Source organism: Heloderma suspectum, chromosome 16 (genome assembly GCF_057233095.1).
Source record: "Heloderma suspectum isolate Gila_16-S chromosome 16, 16-S_ref, whole genome shotgun sequence".
In the NCBI taxonomy this organism is placed as follows: domain Eukaryota; kingdom Metazoa; phylum Chordata; class Lepidosauria; order Squamata; family Helodermatidae; genus Heloderma; species Heloderma suspectum.
In genome coordinates this window covers 2337661-2363155 of record NC_139473.1, presented here as the reverse complement: position 1 = coordinate 2363155, position 25495 = coordinate 2337661, and the positions used below count along the sequence as shown (strand labels likewise).

At 53.4% G+C, this 25495-nt stretch overlaps 1 protein-coding gene across 10 annotated transcripts in view; it reads left to right on the top strand.

The window, feature by feature from the left end:
• MYO18A (myosin XVIIIA) overlaps positions 1-25495 on the top strand; it is a 141899-nt gene that overhangs the window by 63087 nt on the left and 53317 nt on the right. For 9 of the 10 annotated variants that reach the window (XM_084823127.1, XM_084823126.1, XM_084823129.1 and 6 more), the window contains 13 exons: positions 714-814; positions 1713-1776; positions 2307-2451; positions 7919-8092; positions 9248-9338; positions 10131-10323; positions 11941-12027; positions 16929-17070; positions 17341-17500; positions 18013-18199; positions 19565-19802; positions 23316-23425; positions 23784-23849. In XM_084823127.1, coding sequence (XP_084679253.1) covers positions 714-814; positions 1713-1776; positions 2307-2451; positions 7919-8092; positions 9248-9338; positions 10131-10323; positions 11941-12027; positions 16929-17070; positions 17341-17500; positions 18013-18199; positions 19565-19802; positions 23316-23425; positions 23784-23849 — 1758 coding nt within the window. Of the gene's footprint in view, positions 1-713; positions 815-1712; positions 1777-2306; positions 2452-4791; positions 4804-7918; positions 8093-9247; positions 9339-10130; positions 10324-11940; positions 12028-16928; positions 17071-17340; positions 17501-18012; positions 18200-19564; positions 19803-23315; positions 23426-23783; positions 23850-25495 lie in introns of all 10 variants that reach the window. The other variant, XM_084823128.1, reaches the window with a different exon arrangement.

Genomic DNA, 25495 nt, shown 5'->3' with positions numbered 1-25495 from the left:
CTCTATCTTTGCGTGTCCTCCATCTGTCTCTGCTTCTTTCTTTCTTTCTTTCTTTCTTTCTTTCTTTCTTTCTTTCTTTCTTTCCTTCTTTCCTTTCTTTCTTTCTTTCTTTCTTTCTTTCTTTCTTTCTCCCCCCATCTCCATCTCTCCCTTCTTACACCTACCTACCTACCTACCTACCTACTTACCTTTGTCTATCTATCCATTTCTGTCTGGAAAACAGCTGCACATTTCTGGACTGCTGATCTCTCAGAAGCATCACTGAAGGGCCAGGAATGTTAAGTGCTTTGGGGGGGAACAGTAAGGGTGGTGTTCCTGCAGCAGTGAACATAGCCAGCTGCTATATACCCGGCCAGAACCTTGGTCCACCTCACCCAGTAATGTCCACACTGACTAGCAGGGACTCTCCAGGGTTCCTGGCAGGATTCTTTCCTAATCCTCCCTGGTGATGCTGGGGATTCTGCATGCAAAGCAGGGGCTCTGCCAGTCGGCTGTGGCTCTTCCAGCGGCTGGAGGCAGCAGGGCTCATCAGCGATGTTGCTGCCTCAATCACTAATCAGGGCTCCATCCTGTTGGGCCCCAGCCTCACAGAGCTGGCTAGATTTGGCAGCAGAGAGAAGCTGGGCTGTCATGGGAGGTTCTTGAGGTCAAGATGGATGCCCTCCAGCTGTGCTCCAAGCACCCTTTTCCCCCTCTCTCATTGTGTCCCTCAGACGATGCTGCTGGAGAAACTCAGGGTTGCCAAGCGCCCTGCGAACGAAGCTACTTTCAACGTGTTCTATTACCTGTTGGCCTGTCCAGACAGTGCCCTCCGGTAAGGATGCCGCCACCGCCGCTGCTAGCGCAAGGGCCTGTTCCAGCCTTCCTCAGCCTGGGATGCGTTGGACTGCAACTCCCAGAACTCCCCTCCCAGATTCTGGCAGCCCAGACCTCTGGAGGGCGCCTGTTTAGGAAAGGTCGGCCTGGTCGCACGTCCTGTGTGTGCCTGATGTAGGGCTTGGTGTTCTCAAAATGAGGTTCAGGCAGAAAGGAGGTGAGGAGGAAGGGGTCATCCTCAGGATGCCTCTGTGCCACATCTGCCCTGAGCAGAATCCCCTTCTGCGTTGAGCTGGGCCCCAGAACAGACAAGTTCAGTTTAATGTGTGTTATTTAACAACAAAATAACACACATGCACACACTCTACAATAGAAGTATCAAAATAATACGATGTTAAACATAAAAATCCATCCCCAAACATTAGAAACATAAAGGAGCCGTCAGTAAAGTTAATAATCAGAGTAACAGATTAAAGGTTGAATGTCTGCTTAAAGAGGGAGATCTTAACCTGATGTCTAAATGTATGCCACGAAGATGCCAGGTGGATCTCCCTGAGAAGGGCTTTCCAGAGATGGGATCTGTTTTGGATGTCAGCATGCTCAGCGCTGGGACACTTGGCATGTCTCTGAGCGCATGTGTCAGAAGGGCCCGTCCCCACTGCAGAATCACAACGCACCCACCCCTGAAGCAAGGGGCGCAGGGGTTTCCAGACCAGTGGGCAGTTTAAGCGGACGCTGTGAATGTCTGTGTGCCTCTCTTGACCCAGGTACCCTCTGATTTGGTTTGGTCCTAGGTCAGGCATCCCAGCCTGGAGGGGAGGGTGAAGTGGGCCTTTTTCTGCCAGGCAGTTGCCTCTGATGCTCTCTCACTTCTTCCCCCTCTTCCCCCTTCCCAGGACAGAGCTCCATTTCAACCACTTGGCCGAAAACAACGTCTTTGGGATTGTGCCTCTGTCTAAGGTAACCTGCGTGGCAGAAGGGGTGGAGTTCTCCTTGTGGCAGTGCTTTGCTGCTGCTGACCAGGACAGGTTCCAGTTGTCAGTCCTGGCCAAAGCCAGCATCACTGGGGGTGGAGGGAGAGGAGAGGCTGCTTCAGACAGGCCTCCGCAGGCCCTGTCTTCATCCCATGAGGGGCACATCCTGCCACTGAGGCCTGCAGTCCACCGGCTTCGTGGAACACAGCAGAAAGGAAACACCCTGCCAAGAAGGGTGGGGAGGGGAAAAGTCTCCCCTCATTCCCAAGGACTGTATGCTGATTTTTAATTAAAAGCTTAACTGGCTTTTGTTCTTGCTCGCCCAGTGAGCAGTAAGGGGGAGGGGGGAGATGCTGAGCAGGCATATCTTAACCCTCATGCCAGGCCAGCCAAGAGAGGGAATAACCCTCTTGGCCCATTGCAGGTGGTGTTTATTGAGCGGTGATAAAAAGGCATCCTGTGCTGTCATGCAGACCCGTTGATCCTGTCCTTTATGTTATTTCCGTTTGGCTGCAGCCGGAGGAGAAGCAGAAGGCAGCCCAGCAGTTCAGCAAGCTCCAGGCAGCCATGAAAGTGATGGGCATTTCTGGGGATGAGCAGAAGGCCTTCTGGCTTGTCCTGGGGGCTGTTTATCACTTGGGGGCGGCAGGAGCTACCAAGGGTAAGTAGCCCGGCTGTGATTTAGCCCTCTGCTTTGTGGGCCAGGAGCGGCTTCTCTGCGTGGGGCTAGGCCTCGGCTGGAGAGGTGGGCCGCTTGAGATGGTGAAGGCAGGGGAACTTGCCCGCCTCCCCTTAAAACCTCACCCTGGGTCTTGAACCCAATTGATATAGGTCCTGAAGCTAAACAGGACCAAATTAACAGGGTCTTCTTCCCTTGCCAGTTTGGCAGCCTCTTCTAGCGATGCCTCCATTTCTTCCCTGCCTCCTGGTTTCTAATCTGTGAGCTTCTAGATCAGGCATGAGGAACCTGCGGGCCTCTGGATGATGCTGAATGCAACTCCCATCACCCCCTGATCTTGCTGGATGGGGTTGACAGGCATTGTTGAGCAACATCTGGAGGGCCACGTGTCCCACCCAGAGTCTAGAGTCGCCCCCAGACACCCTAGCAGGATTTGGTGCATGCGGTCCTTGTTTTGTCTGGGAGAAGAGGTGGATGGATAGATGCAAAATGACGGCATTGACACGCTGCTCTTCTGTGACTCAGCAGCCCTCAAAGTGGCTTGCCGTCAATAAAATACAAAAATAAAACCAGCATCCATAATAAAGCAGCATATAGAGAGAGACTATAATAACATTATAGGGAATCATCAATAACATTATAGGGAATTGTTAAAACATCTTAAGAAACCGCTCCCGTTCCTGTGTACGTTCCCACCCAACAGCATTCCAAGAAGATAACAAAACCTCACCAGGTACTGCAGATGGGGGCTCAGCCATGATGTGAGCCCACCTTCCCCCTGGCTTTGCAAATTGAAGGCTGATGGGCCTGCCAGCAGCTTGAACCCTGGCTTAGCTGTCAGTCTTGCTCCTCCCCCTTGCTTCAGGCAGGCTGCTCACGTTATTTATTTAATGAATGCATTTTTACCCCCCTCTTTGGCCAAAAAGGCTCCCCGGGCAGCTTACGTAAGATCAGTAGCAAACAAGACAGTCCCTCCCTGCAGGCTTGCCGTCTAAAAGTCAAGGCACAAAAGGTGGGATGGGGAAGGGATGTAGGGAGGGAAGAGGAAACAAGCCAACTCAGGCACCAGGTCTTAAAATTAATGAAGTTCTAGCAGTGGCCAGTTTGAATGGAAACAGTTGAAAGGGAGGAGAAGGAGCCAGACAGAGCTGGTCTGTCAGCAGAGCCGATGGAGTGGGCCCTGCTTCCCTTCTTTCCCTCTGCTGCAACTAGAAGAAAGACTGTGTTAAATGATGGTTGAGGAAGAGCCAGATGAGATGGTTCTCTGAAGTTTTAAAAAGCACGTGTGTACATTTATCCTGCTTATTCTTGCTTACAGCTCCCATTCTCTTTTGAAGTTTAGAGCTGCACTGGGGATGAGGAGAATGTTGGGGGAGGCTTCTTGGTGTCGCCATGAACACCCATCGAGTCAGTCTGTGCTGTCTATATAGCAAGCTTCTACTGGGAAGGTGCAGAGCTATGGGTGTTCCCCACCCCCTAAGGTTCATGTGGATCAAACACCTCCCTACTGAACCCGCTGCTCTAAAAACAACAACAGTACATCTGCTTTTACCCAAAGCTGGCCATCTCAGATGCTACCACGAGAGGGCAGCTCAGCCCCAGGGCTTGGTGCCGCAGGCGCTGCTGCCATGCAAGGGAAGCAGGGCAACTTGGACGCTAGTGACGGTTTCTGTGTGGGGTGGGGGGTTTGCAGCAGCGTGTCTGCTGCTGACACAAGAGGGGCGTGTGAATGGTTTAATAGTCTGTGTTTGTGTGTGTGTGTGTGTGAGTGAGAGCGAGAGAGAGAGTGTGTGCTTTATCTTTAGAGGTGTCAGCATTTTGGGTTAGAGATGACACTGACAAGGTTGCCATGGCAGGGGTGCGTAAACCCCATCCCCCCTGTTATAGATCAGCTGTGATCATTCCTCGCAGCGCCTGGATCTGTGCTTGGTGCAAAAAGGAACCACAACAAAAGCTTTTCAAGTGTGTTGCGCTTTTTTGCAGTTTGAATCCTGAGCAGGCCTTTGACCCTTGCTGTGAATTTTGTTCCATACCTCCCCTCCCAACCTCCTACTGAAACCTGGAGTGATACCCCCGTCTGTTGGGGACAAACTGTGACATGTATCCCTCTTTCCTTCAAACCTTGGAACCCTTAGCAAATAGCTTCCCCCCCCCAACTTTGAATGTGGGTGCATTTCTGTGTGTGTGTGTGTGTGTGTGTGTGTATAGCTCACGTGTCCTCGTCCCACCAGATGTCTCTGCAGGAAGCTTCTATGTCATGGCTGCAGTCTAACTCCTTCTTTTTGTGTTTGCATGGTGCATGCTGTTCCCTTTGCAATGCAGACGGCGACGAAGGTAAAGCTCTCTTCCGCTTCCTTATTCCCCAGTGAAATCCACCTCTTTCTCTCTGCCTGTTTCTCTCCCCACAACCCCATGCACACCTTTCTTCACACCAGTGTTTGTCGCTTTCTGGTGCATATGGTTGGTTGATTTGGTCCCCTGTTGTTCCTAGCAATTTGCTCTTGGAACTTAAGGCCTGATCTGATGGGCCAGAAGATGGCATGGAGTCACTGCCTTGAGCTCATGCTTCTTGCCAGTGCTTTTGGGAGTGGCTGCCAGCGTGGCTCTGGGAGTCCCACCTTTCTGTGTGAATTGATTGGCGCAGGTGAGCGGGGAGGTGAGGGACCGTTCCTTCATAGGAACGGTGCAGGCTCTAGGTTTCTGAGGGCCCTTGGGCAAGTTACCCTGAATGGGCCCCCTCCCTCTGTGAGTCGACCTTCTGTCTGCAATGATCGCCAGCCGCTCTTGCTCCTCCTCCTCCTCCTCTCTGCTGCCACTGGCTTGCTTGCCAGGTGGGGAGCCGGGGAGCCAGGAGGCTGTGGCTTCTACTGCTCTGCCTCACCACCAGCACCACTGTCTGGGCCAGAGCGAGAGGCAGGCGAACCAGCAGGTGAAGAGGAGGAGCATGTCCAGGAGGCTCGTCAGTGGTCCCCTGGAAGAGTGTGGGGCATCAGCAGGCTGTGCCTACCCTTGGTGCCATCCCTGTGTAGGAAGGAGCATAAGAAGTGGCCTTGTAAGGAGTGAGACCTTGGGCCCATTGGGCTTACACATGTCTAGACCGAGTGTCAGAAGCGCTCCCGGGCTGCTTCCAGGCGGACAGCTCCTAGTGCTGCCAGTCCGAAAACACTGTGCAGCTGTTCCATCTTTTCCTCCGGAGCTGATTTTTTGGGGGGTGGAAAGGAAAAAAGACAGAAGAGGTGGTGGGAAAACATGGGAGGGTTACAAGTGGAATACGGTGGTGTCTGGACCCTCCATGAAATTCTGTGAAGGAGGCTGAGTGACTGCATGATCAAAGCCTCATCTGGAAGCATCCCAGGGTTTCAGGCAGAGTCTTTCTTAGTCCTTCCTTGAGATGCCAGGGATTGATTCTGGGACGTGTGCATGCAAAGCAGGGGCTCTACCAGTGAACGATGATCCTTCTGGACCGAGAGTGTCCTCTTAACACAGGGGCGGGCAACGTTTGGCCCTCGAGAAGTTTTGGCCTACAACTCCCATCATCCCACACAATTGGCTATGCTGGCTAGGGCTGATGGGAACTGTAGGTCAAAATATCTGGAGGGCCACAAGTTGCCCACCCCTGTCTTGTCTTAACTATCCAAATGCCCTGGGTGGAGAGACATTTTTGGTAGCTGTTGCACATTTAAGATGGTCCTTTTACTCCTGGAGGCTGTCCAAACGTCTCGCCTGAGCATATTCTTTGTTAGTCTTTCCTTGCTCAGTGTGCATTTGGCCTGGGTTATGTCAGAGGAGGTGGGCTCTTGAAGCTTTGTCTGTTTTACGTTAGCCGGAATAGCATGTTAGCATCTCTTCAGAGGTTGGGGTTCACGTTTAGTGAGTCTCTCCAGACCAGCCACTTGTCAAGCCACCTATGCTACCCCTCCCTTGCCTCCCCCTTGATGTACACAGTGGTCTAAAACTTATATACTGGAGGAGGGAGCTGAAACTCCAGTGCTCGCCATGTGGTCCTCTGTGTGGCTGCTGGACTTTGTGACTCTCCTGTGTTGTCTCTCGGTATGTCTCCTCTTGCTTTTTGTTGCCTCCGCACTGGAGCTGGGCTGCTGAAGTAGCCAGTCATATATAGCATAACCTCCTTAGCTTTAATTTCTGGACGCCCCTTGGTCTTTTATGACTCTGTGTGCCAAGGAGAAATATCACTCCCTGGGTAGCTTATGACTTTTTGGTATCTTAAGTGGGCTTCCCTCTTCCCATAACCTTTGTTTCTTTAATCAGCCTTTGAAAATCTGACCCCTCTTGATGACCTCAAGAAACTGAGCCTGCCTCCATGGGTCGACCGGGGTTATTTCTTGCTCAGTCTTCTTGACGGTGGGCAATGAGATGGGGGTGGGGGTGGGAGAGAGACCAGCGGATGGTGAAGGAACATAGGAGTCAAACCCCTGGCCCATCTATCCCTGAATCGTTGACACTGAGTGGCAGCAGCGGAACTCCAGGATCTCAGGCAGACGTTTTTCCAGTCCTACCTGGAGATGCTGCCGGGGATCGAATTGGGGACCTTCTGCAAGCCAAGCAGAGGCTCTGCCACTGAGCTATGCCCCCCTCCCCTGGCTACTGGAAAGTGATATTTCTCTGGTGCGGAAGCAGGCTGTGTTTGCAAGTGCTCTGCCACACCGCAGAGAAGTGGCGGAGATGGCAGCTCACCTGTCTGCCCCTGTGCCTGCCACGTTCCAGAGGTATTCCGGGGAGAGCAAGAGGCTGTCTCATCGCATGTCCAGAGTTCAAATAGAAAGGGCCACCATGCTGTCATGGAGAAAAGTCACCCCCCTCCGAAACAAGGGACCCCTTTCCCCTTTGTTTCTTTGTTCCGTTGCGTCTCCACAGGCGCTCTCCTCCCCTGGCCTTCTTGTGGCAAGGCGGAGGCAGGGATGCCTCTCCACTGTTCTTTCTCCCCCCTCCCCCCTTACACAATGGCTCACTGCCATGATTAGCCTGGCAAGAGGCACTAAGCTGTTGACCCCCAATCTTCTCTCATCAAATTCCTAAATACATTTTCATTATGTCTCCTTGCCTCCTCATACCCTCCCTTTCCCCCCTCCTTGTGCTCTTTAATTCCATGCCGCATGAATAATGACAAGGCCATGTGGTGGGGTCCTGCCATGGTGAGCCCTGATAAAGCGCAATCCCTCGCCTAATGAAATTTCCCCTTCCTCCTCAGCTCATGCTGAGATGCAGAGGCTTGCTCTCTCCCTGGGAGCCCCCCCCCCGGCGCTCCCTGGGGCCGGGGGCTCGGCTGGCAAGGGAGGGATGAGTGTAGACTTGCACAAGGTGCTGCCTCTTCATGGATAGACCCTGGGGGCCTCTCCGGAAATGGCTCCCCCTGCTGAGCTGGCACAGGGAAGCCTCCTCCCTTCCCGGCTTGGCCCTGACACACTTGCTCTCTCTCTTCTCTTTTCAGCGGGGAGGAAGCAATTTGCTCGCCACGAGTGGGCTCAGAAAGCCGCCTACCTGCTGGGCTGCACCCTGGAGGAACTCTCCTCATCCATCTTCAAGCATCAGCCCAAAGGGACGCTGCAGAGATCCACCTCTTTCCTCCAGGGACCGGAGGAAGCTGCACTGGCAGACGGCTCAGGTGCGCGGGGTCCAGAGCTAGATGGCTTTTCAGTCCTTCCCATCCGGCTTTTTAAAAATGCACATGCACAACTCTTTATTTGAAAACATTTTCATTGATATAACTACGGTACAGAATCAAAGAGCAGCCTTGGGGAAACACCCTCCCAATATGCTGAACTACAACTCCCATGGCTGGGGGATGATGGGAGTTGTAGTTGAAGACATCTGTAGGGCGCTGCTGGGTTGAGGAAAGGCTGCCATAGAGTGTCCCATAATGAACAAAGGGAACATTTACACATAATAAGTAATGAAACAACTAAAAACAAAACAGAAACAAAGGGGGTTTCCATGATAAAGTGGAAGACACATCTAAGTGTAGAAGTGGTTATTTTTAAAATGCTTTAAAAAAGGGAAGCCCAGTCTGAATCCAGATGTTGCATTAGTAGTGCAGGACTGAGGAAAGTCTGTTTCAAGGTGTGTACTTCTACCCTACAGCGTTTACTTTGGGAGTAGAAAGGGAACTCCCGTCCCCGCTGCCCCACCCAGATTGACCTTGTATATTTAAGGCTGGATATTGCATTTAGACAGTCTTATCTTGTCCCTTGTAAGTCCTTCCCAGACTTTGTTATGCCAACCAGAAATGCTTGCTTTTCCACTTAAGCACAGCTTTCCGTTGCCTCCCTCTGCCCAGAAGAGGGATGCAACTCTGGGGCATCGCCTGGAACTTCTGGGCCCTTTTGGTGCACATAATTCCCTCCCTGATTTCCTGCAGAAGAGCTTCCCAGTGGTGTGGGGGCTTGTTTCTGGGGAGCACTGCCTGCCTCCTCCCTGGCCCCCTTGTGCCCAGTGGCTGGATGTGTCTGTTCTTCCCCCATGCTCTTCTTTTTACCTCCTGGCCCGGCCTTGCCCAGCTTGTTGCCTTCCAGATGTGTTGGGCTGCAGCATAGCTGGCAGGGGGATTATGGGAGTTGTGGTCCTGCAGGGTAGCAGGTTGATGAAGGCTGGGTTAGCCTGTTGAAGGGTTCTGGAGAACTCATAGGCAACTTTTGTGGCATTTTGGTTGGTCCTAATAAAGATATTGCCCAACCGTGGGTGTTGGGGATTTTTTCCTTTTGGGCCGGCACAGCACCCTTGTTGTTTTACGTGGCTACTGACTTGTGACTCTGTCCCCCAGGTCCAAAGACATCTGCTTTGGAGTGCTTGGAAGCCCTCGCCTCCAGCCTGTACTCGGAGCTGTTCACGCTGCTCATCTCGCTCCTCAACAGGTATGGAAGAGCCAGGGCTGTGTCTCCTTACCCCAGTTATAAAACCTTCTTTTTCCTTCCCCCACCCTACCACATCCACAAATATTAATGAGCTCCATCACTGCATTGAACCTTTCTAGACCCCGAGTGCATTAGCTGAGCTAATGACAAGGAAAGCTTTTTACACCAAAGAGAACTTCCCCATTACAGCCCAGTTGTGTTCCTTCTGCAGAGCCGAGGGCAGGAGGCAGCCCCTCGCCCCTTGGGCCACCCAGCCAGCATAGCAGGGGCTGCGAGGCGGGTGGTTTCTTTCCTCTTTGTTTGTGCATTTTGCCTCTCCAAGATAGCGGAGCTCTCTCCGTAAAACAGATCGTGGCTGCGAGTGGAGGGAGAAAGATGGGCTGTTTCTAGGTGGTTGGCTTCTAATGCTACCCTATCACTGTCTTTTCGTTATAAGAGGGGTGGGCAACTCTGGGCAGTCTGGGGGACATTCCCCTCAACCCCTGCATTGGCCGCACTCCTCCCAGTGATGTATAGACTTTCCCCTGTGCCCTTTAAAAAAAAAAAAGTTAGAGGTTTGCCACTGAAATTGAGGGACAAACCTCTATGGAATGGTAATTAGGTCAAATTTAGCTAGTTCTCAAGCTAAATTTGGCCCAATTACTACTCTGTAGTGGTAAACGGATGCTTTTGTCCACTGTGAAATTTGGCAGCGGGAGGCACATGTGACCCGAGGGCTGCACGTTGCTCACCCCTGCATTTTAAGCTACCAGCGGAATGGCAGTTGACTTCCCGCACTCTCCGTCTGCCCAGGGCTCTCAAGTCCAGCCAGCGTTCCTTGTGTTCCATGATGATTGTAGACACGCCGGGCTTCCAGAACCCTGAGATGGCTGGCCAGAGCCGTGGAGCCACGTTCGAGGAACTGTGCCACAACTATGCCCAGGAGCGGCTGCAGACGCTTTTCCACGAACGCACTTTTGTGCAGGAGCTGGAGCGGTACAAGGAGGTATGGTTCGGTTCCTGGGTGTGACCTCCTCCACCATTGGGCCAGAGGGACTCATGGCAGCAGCCCAGTCCCCGATGGCAGCGGCAGTGCCCAAGTCGGCTCTCTGCCGCAGTCACAGGGAGGCAGGGTGCCCAGGTAGTGTCCAGGGAGCCCCTGCTCTCCCCCGGCTAATCCTCTTTTCTGTACTGCCTTCTAATCAAGACCCTGTAGAATTCGGCTGATTAAAACGGGAGGGAGCAGCCTTCTCTTAGATGCCCTCATTAACCCTAATCAGTAGTTTCTGATCAGCCGGCCTCCTAGAAGCAGGGGTTTTCGTGGGGGTCTTCTTGGTCGTTCTCTTTCCCCACTGCTAAAATTTGGCTGGGCTAATGCAGTTAGAACCCCTTGCTCTGGGCCAGACTTTCTGAACCTGGTGGCTTCCAACGGTGTTGGACTACACCTCCCAGCATTCCCAGCCAGTAAGGCTGGCGATGATGGGAGGTGCAATCCAACACCGCTGGAGGCTGTCTGGTTGGGGAAGGCTGCTATGGGGTGTATTCCCCCAGTGGCTGCAAAACCTCAATCCCTTTCCTGCTTTCCTGCATTGTTTTCCTGGAATCCTGCATTGAGCAGGGGGCTGGACTCGATGGCCTTGTAGGCCCCTTCCAACCCTACTATTCTATGATTCTAAGATTCCAAGTCTCCCTGTGGAGAGGTTCCCACTGTAGTCTTCTGGCGCACATTATCCCCTCATTCCTCAATCTGCTAGCATGGCATGAGAGGTACGGAAAGCCTGACTCCTCACCTGCAGGGAAGGTTTCCATGCGCATGTCTGTGTGAGAGGCTCCTTTGGGCTTCCCTCCTCCCAGTCAGCCCTCACCCAATGCAGGCATGATGGCACCCTTCCAGAATGGCCTGCCCTTGCAGGGAGGCTGCCCGTGGAATCTCTTTGTGAGGCGCTGCTCAGGCCGGACATACTTCCAGTTAGGAGCCACGCCCAGATTAGTGACTGGTGCAGCGGCGCAGAGCATGTAGGGGAGCCAGTGTTTTTACCCCCCAAATAACTCTCTGGATATCTTTCTTTTAAAACTCTTCTGTGAGGAGGAACTTGGTAGAGTGAACTGGCAAAGGGTGGGGTGGGAGGCGAGATCATGGGTGATATTTCCAAGCTTCTGTTGGCTATTCTTGAGAGCTAGGAACACACTTTAAAAAAAAAATATTTGAATTTTTGCAGGATGTCATATTGTGGGGCAGCTGGGCAAACCTTCAGGCCCTGCAGTTGGGCGAGGGAGACACACTGCCAAAAGCCATGTGGTAGGCTAACTCTCCCCTCAAACCATGCAAGGAGCTTTTTGCCAGTGTTGGTCCCAATTCTCCCCCCCCCCCCCAATTCTCTTTTCACAGTAGGAATCTCCTTTCATCCAGGAACTTTTGGGAGTAGGTGGGGAGTACACGCCACAGGGCTAACCAGAAACCCCTGCTGTGTATGTGAATTTGCCCTGTAGATCTTCTAACTAATGCACTGACCAAGTCTGTCTTCCACTCCCACCCACCTCTCTCTCTCTCTCTGGGTGCCTTTAACTGTAATCTGTAGCCACACATGCCACTAATCAAGCCTCCTCTGTCCGTCCTCTCTAGGAAAACATAGAACTTTCCTTAGATGCCTTAGAGCCCAATACATCGGGCTCTGTAGCCACAGTAGACCAAGCATCCCACCAGGCACTGGTAAGCTGCATGCAAGGGCTCTTCCGGGGGATGGCCGCCACTCTGCTCTGTTCCATCCCTCCCTCTGCTCCCTTCCCTATGCCTGCTGCGTGCCTGCCTTCTGACTATGCAGCTGTGCGTGTATGCTTTTCATGATGCCGCTGGGACAGGGGGCAGAGACACCTTGTTCCACCCTCTTGTCTTTCGACCGAGCAGCGGGGACTCCCTCGTAATGCAGCAAGGAGTCCTCCTTTGCTCATGCTCCCCAAATGGGAGGGCAACAGTTTGGTGGCAAGCATGCCTCTCGCCCTTGTGGCATTTAGAAGGCAAGTCCTGAAACATTTGGGCACGCTTTCAAGGAAACCCGGAGCAAAAGCCTACGGTGGTGGAAACTGGGAGCATTGGAAGACTGGGGAAGTTTTAATCTCAAGGATGGCAAGGAAGGAACTTGTGCCTGATTGCCCAGCAATGCCAGGAAGCTTCTATTGGTTTGTTTGAGGGCTTTCAAAGTGTTCCCTTGCAGTGTGTGGCAATGAAAGGCACGAGCCTTGCCAGGCTGGGTCGCACCAGAGTCCCATCTAGTCCTGTGTCTGTTTGCAAAAGCAACCAGCTAGGTTCTGGGGAGCCGAGAAGCAGGACGTGGTGGCAGTGGCGTCCCTGTAGCTTGTGCCCTGTGTCTGCTATTCAGAGGGATACTGTCCTTCTACACAGAGGCTCTGTGTGGCTGTCAGTAGCCCTCTGTGAACTTGGAGGCTCCCTTAACCTGAGTCCTCCCAAGCTGTTACTCTGCAAATGCTTCTGCAGCTTCGCAGCTGGTAGCACGCCTTCTGGTCTGGATCGTGGAGTTTAATTGGGGACGGTTGAGGTGGACGAGGATGGACCTGATTTACCATACTGAATTGGACTAGATGGTCTCTGGTTGCTTTCAGTTCAAAATGCATGTACCCGGACAGGGCAAGAGGTATGCTTGCAAAAGATACGCAGTGGGGCCAATCGGATTCTTCCGGGAAGCTCTGGGTGCCTTTCTGAGCATGCGTCCTACCCCTGGCTTGCCGTCCTGTGCCGAGGGATGTGCATGTGGGGGGAGATGCTGCGCCTGGAATGCGTTGCGGGAGGGAGGATGCTGAGTTGGATATGGATTTCAGGGCCTTGTAGCCCGAGCTGAGGGAGCTGACTTCCTTTCTGGGGGAGCTGCACCTTGGCAGAGCGTTTATCCTTCCAATTAGCCAACGCTAACGAGGAGAGAGCTCTGGTTCCAGGTGGGGAGATGGTTGTCAGGGCGAGTTAGGGCTTCGCTCTGATCTGCCTGATGAGTAGGGGACACATCTGTGCGTGAGTGTGCGTGCGTGCGTGCATGAGAGAGAGAGAGAATGCCGGTCCTGAGCAATCTGCGCTGCACTGGAATCCTGAGCTGAACTGGAGCATGACACTGAATTCACGTCAAGCTGAGATTTCAAATTCAGGGTGTCTCACAACCTCACGCATGTGCACACGTGCTACAACCGTATTCTACTCCTTGAAACATATGCAAAGGCTCCTGTTTTCTGCCCAGTAGGGAATGCAATGGGGCTGGGTCTACTGATGGTGCATGGGGAGGATGCATTTCGGGGGAGCACCTTCTAGAACCAGGGCATAGAAACTCAGGCCTGGGGCCCAATCCGGCCCTCCAGGGTTCCCCAAATTCCCTGCCCACTGCTGGAATTTGGCCCTTGGCCCAACCTGGCACCGTTTGCATGTGTTGGACTACAGCTTCCACCATTCCCAGATGGGAGTTGCAGTCCAACATATTGGGGGGGCACGAGGTTGGGGAGAAGCTGTGCTAGAGTGTATGGTGACCTCAGAAGGGAGGTCTGCTGAGGGTGGGTGGTGGGAAGCCCCCTGGAGGGAGCGGGCGCTCTGCGGCTGCCACCCTCCGTGCCCATACTTTCTCTTTTCCATTAGGGTTGGGCCCATAAAGAAGCAGGGAGGCGACGAGGCTTGAAAGTCCCAGCTGCCGCTTGTCACTCTAATAGAGGGGCCCTGTTAGCACAGCGTGGCTCCGGTGCTGATGGATTTCGGCAGTTTGTGTCGCATTAGGAGGCAGAGAGAGGAGCACCCTGCCCCCCCCCCCACTTCAGTGTCCTCTCGGCAGCGATGATTTTGCAAGGGAAGGCGCTTTCCCCCCCCCACACGCATGCATGCGTGCACACACACACACACACACACACTTGCAAAGAGCGGCCTGCTCTAAAACACCTCCTTTGTGACTCTCCCAGGAGAGCTGTGGCCGCAGAGTCCCCGCCCCACCCCGCTCTGGCCTCTCTCCCCTACCCAAATGGATATCCCACTCTTTTGGCCCCCCAGCACTTTCTCAGGGTGGTTAAAGTTTTTAAAAAATCATTAAAACAAAATCGAAAATACACAGAGCTTCCTAGTTGCAGATCCCTGAGCATCAAAATGATCAAGAACAGCAACAAAGGGTATTGGCAATCAAAACCGACCAAAGCAAGCCTTTCTGGAAATTAAGTGGTATTGAAACAGGAGTGACTCGGTAGATCAGGGGTTCCCAGACTGCCATGCCCCCTTCTCCTTTCCTCCAACCACCACTCGTTCAGTGGTTCCCCGGCCTTTGTGCCAGTTTTCCCAATTCTTAAAGGTGGAAATGCCTCTCCTGAGACTGTGTTACTGGAACTGTGAGGTTTAAGCTACAGTAGCTTGGCATTTTTGGTATTTTCCCCTCCCCTTTTCCCCTCCCCCTCACACTGGCATGTGATGCCCAAGGGCTTCCCTGAAATCGGATTTGGCCCTCAGGCTGAAAGAGGTTTCAGCACCCCCTGTGGTAGGTCATCGAAGATGGGTTTTTCCTGCTGCTTAGGCACGCTGCTAATTCCACTTCTGATGTGGAATTTGGCTCCAGTTCTGGTTCCTGTGCTACTGTGGGAGAGATTTTGAAATGAGGGGAATAGTAGGTTGTATTTTTTTTACTTATTCTTCTTTGCAAAGATACATGAAAAGGATAAGAACCTGGGTTGAACGTACTCTAGCTGAAACACACACTCCTCTCCTGTCTGTTCCTGGGGGATAGAGTACAAGCTATGCAGCGCATGGCAACGTTGCCTCCTGATAACTGGAAGTTCTGTCTATGCTGTGGCAGCAACTGGAATTTCACTAAACACGGCCTATTCCTCCCTGTGCTGCCACCAGTCTTAACTCATCAGCCATGAGGCCTAGAAACGTGTGTCGTCCCTCTCTGCCTGCCCCCTATTCAATTAAAGACCAAGCATCTCAGAACAGCAAGTCCCATGCATGGCTTAAAATAACCACACTTGTGCATTATGATCACAGGAGCGCAGCCCTGAATTATGGACACTTCCTGGAGAAGCTTTTATCATGCAATTGGCTTGCCTCATTCATTTTCCGGGTGCTGTGTGTGTCCATACATTACCGTTCATAACCCTCCATGGTTTTTCCCACCTCTGCTTCCGTCCTTTTTCTTGTCATAGAAAACCCAGTAAGGCGGGAAACATGGAATAGCTGCAAAATGCGTCCAGGAGCTGGTTCCTGTTCAAAGATTTCTCCTCTTTTTAAAAATAACAGTAAAACTTACAGGTTTTTTTATTTGGATGCAAGGTGCTTCCATCTATAGGTCTCTTAAGAAAATCCATGGAAAGCGGAAGGGGTTTTTCTGGGGTGCTTTGACAGGCAGCCATGCCCCAGTGACCGGAGGGCCACCGGAACTGGGTAGTGGAGAAGGACATCTAGGAAGCCAAGCAGATGCCACGTTCTGGGCCCCGAAGGGCAGGGCAGAGCAAGCGAGGGGACCAATCCCACAGGTTGCTGCGGGAGGCAGCAAGCCGGGAAATGCAAAGGAGCAGCCAAGTGGCCCTCCGAGCAAGGAGCTGTGCGGACTGAGGGAGCACAGCTGAGCCAGGAGCTGTTCCAAGCAGGCTGAAGCCGCATCCCTGCAAAGGTTCCGCTCCATATCTCGTCTCGAGCTGTCTGTGGCCCCCTTCTCCAGCATAGAACGATGCCCAGCATCCCCTCCTCTGACTGGCAGCAGCTCTCCAGGGGCTCAGGCAGAGAGAAGGGTCTTTCTCCTCACCTGCTCCCGAGCTGGAGAGGCCGTGGCTTGGACCCAGGACCTTCTGCCTCTGAGAGGTGCATCCCACCCTTCCAACCAGCAGTTCAGGGAATAGGGAGTTGGAATAACTGTTCTTCTTGTGTTGGGACCAGAAAATGGGGAAGGCCCAGGATTGTCACCTGCACAGGGAGAAAGAGGCTCAGTTGGGGACGGCCTTTTTTTGTTTTGTTTTGTTTTGGAAAAGCCTCCCACTGTGCAGCTGGGAAAACTCAGGCCCACCCTTTCCTTTCTCCTGACTTCTGCGACCCGGAGGCAGCAGGGCAGCAGCAGCAAGGACTGAGGCGTGTGCGTGTGTGCGCCCCTGCGTGTGTGTGTGTGCGTGTGTGCTGAGAGCAGCTGCTCCCTCCAATCGCTCCCCGCTGAGTTGCGGGGAGTAATTTTGCTGCTTAAGCCTCCAGATTGAATTTCTACCGAGTAAATGTCTCGTGCTGGAACATTTTACTAGACAATGTGTGTTTCTCCTGTCTCTGGTATTAAGTATTGATTCGGCCTGGGCAAAGTATCGTTTTTTTGTAAGCTGAAGCTGAGTGAAGGCCGCCTCTGCCGCTACTTGCTTTCACTGCTTGGTTGCTTCAAGGGCCAGGCTTTCCCGGGCAGGCTGGTGGCCCAGGCTCACCTGCATGGAGGGAGGGAGGTGGTGGGGGCACTAGCAGCACATAGGTGCTTTGTTCCTTGGCATGGCTGCCCCCTTGGGCAGGATGCACAGCCTGCCCTCGTCCTCTCCCTCCCGCCCTGGGATCCCAGCTTCTCGGTGGAGTGAAGGGCTGCAGTAACACCAGGGGCTCTTGGGCGCCTCCCGCAGGTCCGCTCTCTTGCCCGGACTGACGAGGCCCGCGGACTGCTGTGGCTGCTGGAGGAGGAGTCCCTTCAGCCTGGAGGCAATGAGGACACCCTGCTGGAAAGACTCTTCACCTACTACGGGCCACAGGATGGAGACAAGAAAGGTAACGGGGTGAGAGGCGCCATGTGCCTACAGCCTGGAACTACCACCTGGGCTAAGAGGGTGATGTTAAATTTTCTTCATTTTATTTTGTGTCAAAACGGTGTCAGGAATGAATCAGGGTGCATGGAGATGTCTGGCAGCTCAGATTCAGAATCACCCGTCTCTTTCTGCGTCCAGAACCCATGGCAGAGGCTGTTCTCGGGCACGCTGGGAAAAGGCTGCCAGGGGCAAGGCACGGTCCTCTGAGGCACTCCCCGTCTTTCTCTTGCAGGCCACAGCCCCCTGCTCCGGAGCAACAAGCCACGGCACTTCTTCCTGGGCCACAGCTACGGCACTAACTGGGTGGAGTATGACACCACGGGCTGGTTGAGTTATGTCCGGCAGAATCCTGCCTCCCAGAACACCTTGGTTCTCCTGCAGGAATCCCAGAAGTAAGTCACCCCAGGCAGGGAAGGGTTGTGGTGGGGGAAGCCAAGCCCCATCTGTCCTGAAGGCCTCTCTCTCGCTGGAGACAGGGCGCTGTGTGGGTGTGCCTCTTGCTTCTGGCTGCAGTACTGGGAGGAGTGTTTGGTTCATTTGCCATCAGGCCTTTTTTACCCTCTGCTGGTGTATTAACTGATGCTGGGCACAGCTTGCTCCATCGTTCCAGCATCAGGACAGGCCTTATTTTCACTTCCTTGCTCTGAGATGTCTCTAATTAACTAGCACTTCCTCTGGTGGCTGGAAGGATCATCCTTGCAGTCAGGAGGCCCCTTCCCAAAAGCCGTGGCATGTCCCCCCCACCTTTCGCCCCACCAGCCTTGGGGAGAGAGCGAGCGAGCGAGCGAAAGAGAGAGCATTTGCCCCTGCTCTGCTGTGCTCTTCTCTGGGTAGCCTTGGGAGGGAGACAAACTGCAGGAAAGGTGTTGAGTCTTTCCTTCCCCCCCTCCTCTGCCTGTCTCAGGAAAATAATCAGCAGCCTCTTTGCGGGCCGAGCTGGGGCCGCCGTGGTTTTGTCTGGGTCCATCGCTGGCCTGGAGGGAGGCTCCCAGCTGGCCTTGCGCAGGGCCACCAGCATGCGGAAGACATTCACCACAGGGGTGGCAGCGGTGAAAAAGAAGTCATCGTGCATCCAGATCAAGCTGCAAGTGGTGAGTCTCTTTCCAGCTCCAGTCGGATGTGTGGAGAGAGAGAGAGAGAAAGAAAAGGCACTCAGCGCATGCTCAGAGGAACTGCTGCTGCTTGTGTGGCCCAGAGCTGAAAACACACTTTTGGACTGAGCCTTATTTGCCGGGGGAGGGGGGGCAGGGGCAGGAGAGAGCGAAGGACGGGTGAGTCTCTGCGGTCGGCTGGACAAGCTCCATGCTGCCAGTGCTGCTTCTCCCCCGTGGTGCAGGCCACAGGGTTCAGCTCCCTTCTCGTGGGAGGCGACACAGTTCCACGGAAGCCTCGACTCCCCCATGGAGAAAGGTTGGCAGCTGCATCGGTGGAGGTGTTGCGCAGGTCCTGGCACCTCCATCCGGCTCTCTTCCTCTTCCTTTGCTACGCAGTTGCGTCTGTAACTGGAAGATCCTTACTTGGCGAGGAAGAGGGATGTCGCAGCATGTGCATCTGGCAGTTCCTCCTCCTCCTGACAAGGCTCCTCCTGGGGCGGTGGGGCGGAGTAGGGCGGTGGTGAGTGGTGGGCCAGTGGGCCACAGTCCTGGTCACCTCACCTCACAAAGGAAACAGTAGAGCTGCAAAAGGCGCAGGAGACACCAGCCCACATGACAAAGGGGCTGGAGCAACCCCCTTACGAGGAGAGGTTACAATGCCTGGGACTGATTAGCTTAGAGAAAAAGCGAGGAAGCGGAGACATGCTAGAGGTGTACAGAATTATGAAAGTGGAGAGGGGGGCATTTTTCTCCCTCTCTCAAAATACTAGAACCCAATGGGGCCATCCTGTGAAGCTGATGGGTGGGAGATTCAGGACAGATAAAAGGAAGGGCTTCTTCACACAGCACCGAGTCAAACTATGGAATTCGCTACCACAGGACGTAGTGACGGCCACCACTTTGGATGGCTTTAAAAGAGGGTTGGACAAATTCCTGGAGGAGAAGGCTATCCATGGCTACTGGTCCTGATGGCCATGTGCTACTTCCATTACCAGAGGCGGTATGCCTATATACACCAGTTGCCAGGGAACATGGGCGGGAGGGTGCTGTGGCACTCATGTCTTGCTTGTGGGCTTCCCATTGGGGCATCTGGTTGGCCACTGTGGGCACAGAAGGCTGGACTAGACAGACCCTTGGTCTGATCCAGCACGGCTCTTCTTATGGTCTCCTGTTGGCAGCCTGATTTGGCCTGGCTGCCAGTTCCCAACTACTGCAACAGGATCAGTCTCTTCAAAGCTCACGTGAATGTTGGGGACCCTGTAGCCCCAGCAATGTCTCAGCCATGGGGCAGAGGGCCGATCGAGGCAGAGGCCCTGCCTTTCCTGTCATCCCGGGACTGAAGCCTCTTCCCTTGCCCTTCAGGATGCGCTCATCGATGCCCTCAAGAAGTCAAAGCTCCACTTCGTGCACTGCTTCCTGCCCAAGGCGGACGGCTGGAGTGGTGACTCCCGGGGGTCGTGCACCCGGCGGGTGAGCACCAGTGAGCTGGACCTGCACGGGGACCACTGTGAGGCTGGCCTCATGCAGCTGGACGTCCCCCTGCTGAGGGCCCAGGTCCGGGGTTCCCGTCTCCTGGACGCCCTGCGGATGTACCGCCAAGGTTGGTGCCTCTCTTCCCGCGTGTCTGTGTGTGACTGCGCATGGGCATTTAATGGGGTCTTCTGGCCTCTGCCTGTAATGGAAGCCCTGCTACCAGATGAGTTAACCTGCACCTGGTCCTGCTGAGTCTGTAGGGGAATCCATTCAGCTGTAGGCCATGTTGCGGGCAATTTGAAGCCATGGGGGGCACATCTGAGTGTTTGTGAGAGAGAGAGGGATGAAAATTTCTCCCAAGAAACCTGTAAGAATGTGTGAACAGACAACTTTTTGCTCTGATCAGCACTGTTTCTCCTGGCAGCGGGGGTGAGTCCATCCAGTCAGGGACCATAGAGTAAGCAGGGTGATAATAGGTAGCCAATTAGTTTTGGATGACTGATAACATCACTGAGAGCAAGTGAGGGCAATTGAGAGGGAATACAAGTGAGGGCAATGTAAATAAATGTGTTTTGCAAGGAGAGGTGCACTTGCAAACTTGTGAGTAATTTACCTTGGCCCTAATGAAAATCAGCATCTTTCAACCCCTCTCAACCTGGTTTTGCTTCCTGTCTCCTCTGTCTCCTTCCCTCCCCAAACACAAATGACAGCCTGTGTTGGTATTCCACTCTACCCCAGCCCCTTGGGAAGACTTCCCAAGTAAGCACACTCCTGTGTTCATCCTTCCGAAAGACATGCAGCGGAATTGGTGTTTATTATTTCAAAACCAGATTGTTAGTGCTCTGAAGCAAGATCAATGTTTTGTGCAGGACCCAGGATCAATTTCCCAGTGGGGAAGGGGAGGGAGGGGTGGTTCAGGAGCCTGATCGATGATGCTGATGATTAATTAAGACCTGAAGAATCAACACCACTATCTTTGGCCATAAATTTAATTGCAATTCGTACATAGTCAATAGCAGGATCTATTCTTGGGCCTTCTGCCTGCAGGTGCAGGAAGGCGAGTTCCTCTGGCATCTCCTCCAAAGCTGAGGGGGCCAGGCAGCATGTTGGGCCATTTTCTACAAGGAGGGCCACCTTTTAGGGGTAGTTGGGTCTCTCTGGCACATCTCCTCCCATCCTTGGCAGTCTGTCCTAAAGAGCCGCTCCAAACACAGGCAAGGAGCCAACAAGTCTGGCTTGTTTACAGTGGGAAATGAGGGTGTAGCGTTCCCCCCTCACCCTCCGGGAGTTGAAGAGAGTTTGGGGGGTGGGGGAAGAAGGGTTCTTTGCATGTGGGTTCATCTCTAGTAAACAAGGTTGTTTCAGAAACCCACAAAGCCTGTTTTGACCGAATGCAACAGCGCAGCTAAAGAAATGCATGTGAATGCTGGGGTTGGTGCGGGAGAAACCTGTTTCACACCGCTTCCAACAATCTTGAAAACAATTGTCCATCACCAGCTGCTCTCAGTTGCTTTTCTTCTGGTGAGCTGTATATATACTGAAGTGTGGCGTGAGCACTCGTGTTTTTATCTTCCCTGGAAATCTTGAAGCCGGTCATTTGGGACCGTTCCACTGTTTCAACTCTGAATTGTAAACTGAGAATTGTACATTTGTTGCCATGCCATCCACAATGTCTCTCCTTTCTAAACAAGTGCTGTATACATGGACAGTTGCCCCCTCCAGACTTCTGCCTGTTGCCTTCCTTCCATGCTGAGCTTGGAGTTATTAAACCTCAGGGCACCTCGCCGGCAGGCCTCCCCCGCAAACTCAGCTCCCGCTTGGCTCCGGCCAAGAAAACTCTGCAACCAAACATGGCATTCGTGCGCTAAAGCACAGTCTTGTAGTGACGCCTGTGGGAGTTTGTTCTTTGGCTCTATGCGTCTCAAATTACTCCCTCCTGATCTCGGTGCACCGGCCAAGTTTTCTCTGTGTGCCAGAGATTTCTCATGTCTTCTCCCTCCTTGTTGCCATATTTGGAACTCAAGCAATGCCAGGATGGGGTGAACCAATCGCCCATCTGCAGAAGTTAGCAAGCAAGTCCAGCTCACACAATCCATTTCCCTTGTGTGTCTGTTTGGGTAGAATCTTTCATCAGTGAATTCTGTAGGTTCATTTTCTGCATTGTGCCAAAGTTGATCCTTTTTTCCTCTTTCATGTGAAAGACAGGTCTGTCGATTTGGTTATTAGTAGGGCTGCAACGTTTAATCGATTAATCAGTTAGGGTACTTCATTGAAGCCTTCTGATTGGGCAGCACGTTGTACATACATATCATTTTTAATATAGTGCATAGAAAAACTGCAGATGGCAAGCACTGTCTAAAAAAGAAGCGTCCTATATACCTTGGGTATCGAATGTCTTTCAACCCAATTCTGGAGAGCTCTTGGGGGCCTCATTCCCGTGGGGGGGGGGGCAGGGTGAATATTGTAGCATAAAGCTCTTCCTGCCAGTATCTAAGCCTTCGGTGAGGCATTTCGTCCTTTCAGAATGGGGACAAAATGCCTCGCCTAAGTCAGGAAACCACCAAACCACTAGCAGCTAGGGGAAAGGGGATGTGGCTAGGAAAGGGGTGTGTGGCCACCTGGGACACCCTGGAAAGCTGGACTGGGACCCCAGGTGGACCAATTTTCACCTATTGGCCTGAGGTTCAACAGGCCTGCTGCCCATCCGTTTCAGTAGACACAGCATTTGATTTTCCTATTCACTCTTCACACTGGCCACTCTCTTACCAGTATCTGTCATTACCCGTTTTCCTCTCTCCCCTAATCATGTTTTATCCAGAGGTTACCCCCCACCCCACCTCTTGCTCATCTGCAATACAATTCATGGCTCAAGCAACAAGCCATGGTTAAGATAAGCCATGGTTTAGTGTTATGTGCAAATGCAGCCAGTGTATACATTTGTGAGTGAACAAATGGAGATGATGACGATGACGATGATGACGATAGGGACAGATCACTGCGGTATCAGGCAGCCTCTGCACCTTCCTCAGGGATCCTGCGTGTCTCTTGTCTCCAAGGAATTTCCCCCCAGAATCCGGTTCAGTGGTGGGCTTGGCATGCAGAACCTTGCATATCCTGCCTTGCATATCCTATATGTGGGGCGGGGATGCCCTGCTCAGCCAGCCGCCTCCAATGGACAGAGCAGGCTCGTTTTCTGTTGCTTCAGAGGGAGGGCTGGGACCCAGGGGTGCAAACGACAGGGGAGCAGATTTCGGTTCAGCGTTAGCAGAAACATCTTGACGGCAACAGCTGTTTGTCGGTGGAGCAGACTCTGCCTTGGGAGGTGCTGGGCTGTCCTTCGCTGGAGGTATTCAGGCAGAGGCTGGACGGCCCTCTTTCTGTGGGGCTGTAGCTGCACCCTATGCTGGACTAAACAAGCTCCAAGGCCTCTTCCAGCTCTGGTGTTCTGTGTGGTCCCAAGGGATGGAGCGGCTGCCGCAGTTTGCCCTGCCGGCAGTCATCGTCCCTACCTGCCCCTGGCCATATATTGGCTTGGGAGCATCAGTCATGCTCCCCAACGCCCTCCAACCACCTTCCCTCGGTTCTTCTTCCCAGGCCAGGTGTGTTCTTGTAACGCCTCTTTCTCTGTGACGCTTTACAGGCTACCCTGATCACATGGTCTTTGCGGAGTTCCGGCGCCGCTTCGATGTCCTGGCCCCTCACCTGACCAAGAAGCACGGGCGCAATTACATCGTCGTGGACGAGAGGCGGGTACGTAGGCCGGGGGCGGGGGTTGCAGCTGGAAGGCGTGTCTCGCCACCGAGGTGCTGACTGCCAGACAGTGGGGAGGGAAGAAGGGGGGAGGGACTGGGAAACAGGAGCCAGGCTTCCATGGCAGACATGTGGGCAATGTTTTGGGGCAGCTGTGCCCTGGCATGGCTGGGAGTGAAGAGGTGCCGTTGCCAGGGGAGTGCCAGCCCCCTCCCACGGTTTCCACGGTCAGGGCAAGTCGAAGCCTGTATCCCTGCGGGGGGGGGGGGGGAGCGCAGTGGGTGCCTGCACCAGTTCCGAGCACGTTCTTTGCTGAGATGGTGGTGAGCGCTTGATGCTTCTCCTCCTCTTCTCCCAGGCGGCAGAGGAGCTCCTGGAATCGCTGGAACTGGAGAAGAGCAGCCACCACATGGGCGTGAGCCGGGTAAGAGCGGCCTGCCTCGGGGGAGCCCTTCTCCCGGCCCAGGGAAGTGCCTGTGGCTGGCGTCTGTGGGTTGTGCCCCCTCCATTGAGAAGGCAGGGAAGGGGAGCCAGCCCAGAGCAGGAGAGGAGGGTAAGGCAGCAGCGTGCTGTTCCGGGGAACCCTGTGCTGAAAAGTGTGTGTTCATGCACGCACTCACACTGTGGCAAGAGGTGAACTCTGAACCCTGTGTAAACGGTGCACACTTGAACAAAAGGTGCTTGATTTTTGTCCTGTTGTTTTGCCATTTTTCTTGGCAAAACGAAGAACTGCCTTGCTGGGTGCAGCACTCTTTTTTTCAGTGGTACTCGACTCAGTTGCCTTGGGGGACGCTCACAAGCACGTTGTGTGGAAGTGGCAGCCTCGGCTCTGTCGTTCATCTCTGACCTCTGATATTCAGCAACATATAGACTGCCTTTGTAGGTGTAGGTTCCACTAGACTCTTGATACATATCCATGTATATATACACGCACACGCACACACACATGCATACATTTGCTTTTTCCTGTGTAATTTATTCCACTTCTGCTAGTGATGGAGGCGAGAAGCTCTGTGGGATGACAAATCCTTATTCCCCTTGTCTCCCTCCCTGTCACTTCAGTAGGTATTGCCTGATTGTTTCAAACGTATCTTTATAGCCATGAGGGCTAAACGCTTTTCCTTTTCTGTTTTATGGAAGTGGAGATCCTTGCAAAGCGGAATTCTGAGGCCAGTCAAACACTCTGTGTCTTTCCCCTTTTCGTCCCCTCCCAGAATGGGCAGCCCAGCTCATGGGGCGATTTGCCTTTAGGGCCGAGCTGGTGCGTCAGGCAAGGTACCACCCTGGGTGGGAGCCATCGACATGCTGGAGGATGCAGCTGCTGCCACTGCGGTGGTGGTTTGGCTGCTTTGAGAGGGCCTCTGTTTCATCTCTCCTCAGTCAGAGCTATGCCACCATTGGCTAATGCAAGGGGACAGTCTGCCTTGGGGCGGGAGGAACAGAAGGGTTGTCACAGCAATCTTGCATGCTCCGGGAGCCTGTGGATTAAAAGTGGACAGAGGAAGGCTTGGCTGAGCTCTGTGTGCGCACTTCTGGCCTTTCCCCTGCCTGCCCCCCCCCCACTCTGTAATGCTCCAGCGTGAAATCGGCCTGGCGGGGCACCACAGAGGAAGAGGCATGCCCCCCCCTGGAAAGGGAGTGGGTGGTGGGATGTGCTTGTGTTCATGGTAGGTGGTTGCTCAGCTCCTGTCTGTAGAGGCTTTGTACATATTGCCTTTGACAGAAGCCATCAGACCCCTCAAGTTATTGTGTATTGGGGCGGGCTGCCAAATATGGAGTTGAGGAGGCCCTGAACTTGGGAGCTGCCGTGAATATCCTGGTATGAGCTTACCAGAACACTACAATCGATCATTATCTGAAGCCCTCCTCCAGGTGCCTCTTCCGAGGGAGGTTCAGAGGATGGTGATGGAGGAGGGCCTTTTTGGTGGTGGCCCCCTGATTTTAGAAGGCTCTCTCCAGGGAAGTCTACCTGGCGCCAGCATTGGCATGTTTTTGGTACCAGGTTAAGACTTTCCTCTACTCCCATATGACAGCATATGATAAGATGTTTAACAGGTCCTGGGATTTTTA